Below are 6000 nucleotides of genomic sequence, written 5' to 3'. Positions count from 1 at the left end.
TCTTGTTCCGAAGGGAATCATTTGGAGTGGGATTTTCAATTGGAGAAAGAGAGAGAGAGAGGGAGAGGGAGAGGGAGGGAGAGAGAGAGAGAGAGAGAGAGAGAGAGAGAGAGAGAGAGAGAGATGCGCCTGGAATGAAGAATACCACCTCTTCGGGCGGTAACAAAACCTGCGCAAAAGTTCAGTGTTTTCCTTCCTAGATTTCTGTTTGCGCCAAAAAAATTGATCCAAACGCCAGAATCGACACAAACTGAATCAAACATCGATTTTGATTCTCGATTCTAGCAATCCAAACCCACCCTTTGGTTTATCATTACAAATTTCAGGTCCCTTTAATATAACTCAAACTATGGGGTTCAAATCACTTTCTTCATATGCAATCATACAATGAAAAAGTATGAAGTTTAGGAAAAGTTTTTCTTTTCTATACTTCTCTCGAAAATTAGGCGTGCAACTCGGATCGGGTTGAGACCAAACCGAACCTGACCCGACCCGAGGAACCCTTTTTACCAACCCGAACCCCAACCCGACCCGAGTTCAACACGGTCCAACCCGAGATTTTAAGCTTAAATAATTAAACAAATTATTAAAAATGTCGGGTTCACTCGGGTCGGGTTGCCCAAGCCCTCAACTTGAACCCAACCCGAACTCAACCCAACCCGACTTTTTTCCGGGTTGAACCCGTTGGGTTCGGGTTGAACCCGCCCAAGTTGCACCCCTACCGAAAATCCCCGGAATCCAAACACGGCCTATAGAATACCTCTTTCCCAAAAGAAAACCTATTTGGTAGTTTCAATAACTTAAAGAAATTAAATAGGAAAGTTTTTTAAAATAATTGAGAGAAAAAACCATGATCCACATGGCTCTCTATAAAAGTTGAGTTACAAAGGCCAAGGGCACGAGTAGGAAGAGAGAGAATTGAGCGCGTATAAATTAAAACGCGGTATCAGGTAATCCTCACTCTCTCTCTCTCTCTCTCAACTACTTGACTCTCTCGGAATCTTCGAAAAAATATTTCTCTCCCGTGGCAGATCGTGAATATCCATTCCCTGTCCGATCCCTAAACTCAAAACCCAAGTGGAATTTCCATGGTGAAGGAAACGGAATACTACGATGTGTTGGGGATCAGCCCCATGGCTACAGAGGCCGAGATCAAGAAAGCTTATTACATTAAGGCAAGCAAATAAATTCCATACATTTGAATTTTCTTCTCTCCTAGGAAAATCTGAAATTGAACGCACTAACTGTTGTTGACTTTGACTTTCGCCTTTAGATCGGTTTTTCTCTCTGTTGGAATATTTCCCTCCCATTTTCCCCTTCTTCTTTAGTTAGAACTCGGTTCTGATTTTCTTTGTCTGCAACATTCTTTTTTACCTCTTCGACTTATGAGGCATATGCCTAGTTAGGGTTTCAGTTGGCCTGTTTGGATTGCAAGAATTTTCTGAAAAGTTTGGAAAGGGAAATTATTTCTAAAATTTTCAACTTTTTTACACAAAAAAAAACTTAAACCAATCCTATTTAATTTTTACTTAGATGGGCCTTCAAATTTTGATAATTTCCCTCTAATTTAACCATGAACATGCTATTTCCCTCTGAATCATGGAAAGAAAAAAATTTCCCAAGAAAAAAAATTCCTCCAGATCTTGCAATTCAAACAGGGCCTAAAGGAAGGGTTGGTTGTGGAAGAACAGAGAGTGGATCTCTTTATATGGTTTGAAGCAGGTGAAATGGCATATTAAGACATTCTTCTTGTTTTATTTCATTCAGGACAAGTAAACCATTCGGCCGTATATAGTTCGCCTTGGAAATTGTAGACAAGATGCTCAATTAGTACCATAGTTTTAAAACTCTCTCGCGTCATGGACTCCCCCGAGTTGACTCCCTTTTCCCTTGGTTGTGTTCTGCGTTTTGCCCTACAAAATCTATAAAAACTCCTTTGACTCTCCCGAGTTATGACCACTTCAATCGAGTACTCAGCCCTGTCAAGCACATTCTTGGCCGATGAAGATTTTTCTTTGCTGCTTTTTGACCCGCATCCACATTTTTAAAGTCTGATTAATATCGATGTTTGGTTCTGATTAGGGTATGCTTCTTGGTTGCTTACGATTTTATCCTTCTTTTCTCATGTCTTTTTAATTTTCACGGGGAAACTCCTCAATTAGGTCCTTGAAACATAATTTGAAAGTTCTGCTTCCCGTTCACTTAAAAAATGCAGAAGACTTATGCCTAGAACTTAAAATCTTGATAATTTGTGTCAGAATAATGCCTATGAAGTGTCATAGCAAAGCTATATTTTTATTCAGAAATGTTAGGATCGCACAAATTAGCTTTTGTGGTGGCCATGTGATTGGTTCTGTTCTGCGCTGCAAATTATTTGACTTTGTGACTAGTTTATGAGAGAGGGATTTAGCTATGGAATTGGTAGTAATCATTTCGTCAGATGTCTTATTAAGTTCTCGTTTTTTTCTCCCTCTCACATTAGTGAGGACTATGGTCTTTTTAGCTTCCTCTTATCAAAATCTATGAAATCATTTAAAAAATCCTTCCATAGTGAAGCTTAGCTGCTGTGACATGTTTTATCAATTTCCATGGAAGTCTTGGTGGAAGGGAAGCAAATCATTGAATAATATTTTTCTACAACATGGAAGCATAAAAGGGGTCTTTCTTTACCATTTTAAAAAAATGGGGGGTGTTTCTTTCACTGTAAAAGAAGTGGGTAGATGCTGCATCTTAAGCTGAGTGTAAGAATAGAATCCCATCCTGTTCTTTTTACTTGTGAAGCTTTATTTATATGGTGCCCGACCGTCAAGTCCCTTGTAGGTGGTACGATGGAAGTACCACCCTTGATATTTGATCCTGGTAAACTATAAAAGATTAAATAACGCCATCTCAATCAGCTTAAGCTTTTGGAGTAATTGGCAGCTTCACATGGTATCAGAGCCAAAGGTTTTGAGTTCAAACCTCCCGGATAGCAAAAATCCACATGCAATGGCCAAACCCAAAAGTGGGGGACACATGTGCCATGTGTAAGCCAACCCCAAAAAGAGGGGCCACACGTGAGGGGGGTGTTAAATTTTTAAAGATTAAATAATGCCATCTCCACCAGCTTAAGCTTTTGGAGTAACTGTCAGTTCCACAGATCCAACAGCAGCCTCTTAAAAAGTGGGCTGCTGTTGGATCAAATATCAAGGGCGGTACCGCTAACACGGTACTTGACGGTCAGACACCATATAAAAACTCTATTTTTTCAACAAAATGGATAAATGTGAACATTATAAATGGTAAGATTTGTGTATGCTTAATCCTCCTTGAGATTGAAGGCATCCTTACCCTTATTCCAATACACTGTCATTACATTGACTCTACTCTTGGGAAGGTTCTGAAGCCTCTTCAAAAAAGTGCCCCCACTTCCCTTTTTCTGCATTTTTTTCGACCAAGTTATACCACAACTTACCCTTTTGTCATCTACGTGCAGTGAGATAACATGGCTACATGGTTTTCTCTCTAATTTTGGTGTTGCTCGTACTTCGCCCACTACCTCTCATTGTTGATAATACAAGTACTATCCAAATTGCTTCTAATTCTATCTTCCATGAGTGCACTAAACACAATATCTTGGAGATGTTTCTTGGTGGACTTATCGCTCTTCCTCTGTATCCCTTGTAAACATCAACTTGCTGATCTCTTTAACATAGCTATGATCAAACACGACATGAGTTTCTTATCTGCAAATTAATGCTCTATGATCCTCCTTATCAAATTGAGGGCGAGTGTGAACAAAGTTTGTAGGGTACACTGAAATCTTGGTTCATATACTATTTATATTGTATTGTTTTTTGTTTCCTACCCTTAGTACAACTGTATATAGTTGGTATATTTTTGTCTTTATCTCCTGTATTATGCTAGAGAGAGAGAGAGAGAGAGAGAGAGAGAGAGAGAGAGAGAGAGAGAGAGAGAGAGAGAGAGAGAGATTTTGCATATCCAAAATCACTAACCACTTGTGAGAAACATGGTTGCATAGAAATGTATAGCATTTCTCATCTATATATGTGGCTTCTGACTGTTCCTGATAATGTTTTTAATATATTGCAGGTTGATTGTTATGCTTGTCAATTTCATAGGCATCTTATTTATTTATTTTCTTGATGTTTGTAGGCAAAGCAGGTCCACCCAGATAAAAATCCTAATGATCCTCAGGCAGCAGAAAAATTTCAGGCAAGTCTTTTGTTCCAAATATCATGATAAATATCCATTCTCTGCCTTTCTCTTTATTTACATAATGGAAAAAATAATGGGGCTGGGTTTTTAATAAAAACTGAAAATTTGACATAGACCTGACAATTGGAAGGAAGGAGCGTTGAATTGTCGGTCACTTTCCCGGATGTACCCTTTTGGGGAACCGGGTCACCAAAGTCAAGATCAGAGGTGAGGTTAGCAGGATTTTCACATCTTCTAGTGTTGGTTTGAGTCCAGCTTGTGAGAAGTTCCTTTATTTATAAATTCCATGTCTTTGTTTGAGATAAGAAAACTGAACCTTTTTTTTCTTGTTTCTTTCGAGAAATCTCCTTTTCGGGATCAGGAAATACCCAGAGAAAGAACAAATGTTTTCCACATTTAGACAGCTCCTCAGAACTACTTAATAGGGGAGGAGGCCCTGTTTTTGTTTCACATATCGTGAAAGAGGCTAGATTGAGCTGGGCCGGGGCTTTTCTGTTTTGTTGGTGGCACTACTTACTGAAATCGATATTTTCAAGTGAAGAGTCTCTAGACTCATATCCCCCTATGTTGTAAGTGGTAAGGGGAGAGTCTTACTCAGATAATAAAAAGCCCGCTCTTTAAGGCTTTCTTCTATTCTAAGGCCGTATCATCATGCTGTCCTATACACTGAGTTTTCAATAAAAACTGAAAACTTGAAGTATAGATCCTTCGGAAATTCAATCACTTGAATGGGACGACATTTTTTCCAATCCTCCCTTTCTATGTGTTGATTTTATTTGTATTTCTTTTAAATGTTTTTATGTGGTAAGTGGGATGCTTTAACTGAAGAAATGTTGTCAGGAACTTGGGGTCGTCCATGAAAGTGTCATAGGATTAAAGTGTTCTATTGGAATCTTTGGAAGCAAGGTTGACCTTGTCTGGGAATGACAGCTTTTGTTTGAAAATTTTTATTTTCTCCTATTCCCTGAAAATTTGTAGGTGTGTTGCGGGGCACACACACACACACACACACACACACATATATATATATATATATATATATATATATATATATATATATATATATATAATTATCTACACCCTAGCTTAAAATACAGTGGGGGGCACATTGTTTGGGTAATCCAAAGCATTCATTTGATGGGCCCTCACATAGATAGGGTGTGCCCAAAAAATCAGCTCCATAGGATCTCCCTAACCCTTCGAATTATGGAGTAAAAAATGGACAGATTTGTGAAGGTTTATACAAGTCCGTTTTTACCTCCACAAATCATAGGGTTGGGATGATCCTATCAAGCTGATTTTTTTGGGCACACCCTATCATGTGAGGGCCCATCAAATGAATGCTTTGGATCACCCAAACAATGTGGCCCCCACTATATTTTAAGCCTAGGGTGTAGATAACTTATCTACACTAGGGTGTAGGAACTCTTTTCTCATATATATATATATATATATATGAAAATCGTTTCCATCAGAATGAACTAACTGGACAATTCCATAGTATTAGTTTTCATGTTTGCTTTTTAAAGGCAGTACAGTGATACGATGATGCGAAGGGTAAATGTGTTTGTTTCTAAGATACTATCTGCCATGCTAGAAAGTTTGTGGTTGCGCCTCTACGGATGGAAAATAATCTTTTACAAATTGGGTTCGCTACTACTCCATGTTAGTGAGTGCTATCATAGGTTCTTGATAAAAGCAAATTGCCACCATGTGCGACCACAATGTATATTTTTCTTAGGTTTGACAGCGTGTTTATTTTGATCCTGTTCAGTGGGTAAA

The 6000-nt window shown here is 38.6% G+C and overlaps 1 protein-coding gene across 1 annotated transcript in view; it reads left to right on the top strand.

The window, feature by feature from the left end:
• The first annotated feature begins 841 nt into the window (after positions 1 to 841).
• Positions 842 to 6000, top strand: part of LOC143862349 (chaperone protein dnaJ 10-like) — a 53535-nt gene continuing 48376 nt past the window's right edge. Inside the window, exons 1-3 of the mRNA XM_077373379.1 lie at positions 842 to 950; positions 1032 to 1175; positions 4156 to 4215. Coding sequence (XP_077229494.1) covers positions 1089 to 1175; positions 4156 to 4215 — 147 coding nt within the window. The 5' untranslated portion in view covers positions 842 to 950; positions 1032 to 1088. The remainder of the gene's footprint in view (positions 951 to 1031; positions 1176 to 4155; positions 4216 to 6000) is intronic.

Source organism: Tasmannia lanceolata, unplaced genomic scaffold (genome assembly GCF_043159265.1).
Source record: "Tasmannia lanceolata isolate RefF3 unplaced genomic scaffold, GAP_Taslan_0.1 ptg000003l, whole genome shotgun sequence".
Lineage (NCBI taxonomy): Eukaryota > Viridiplantae > Streptophyta > Magnoliopsida > Canellales > Winteraceae > Tasmannia > Tasmannia lanceolata.
This window is presented reverse-complemented; position numbering and strand designations above follow the sequence as displayed.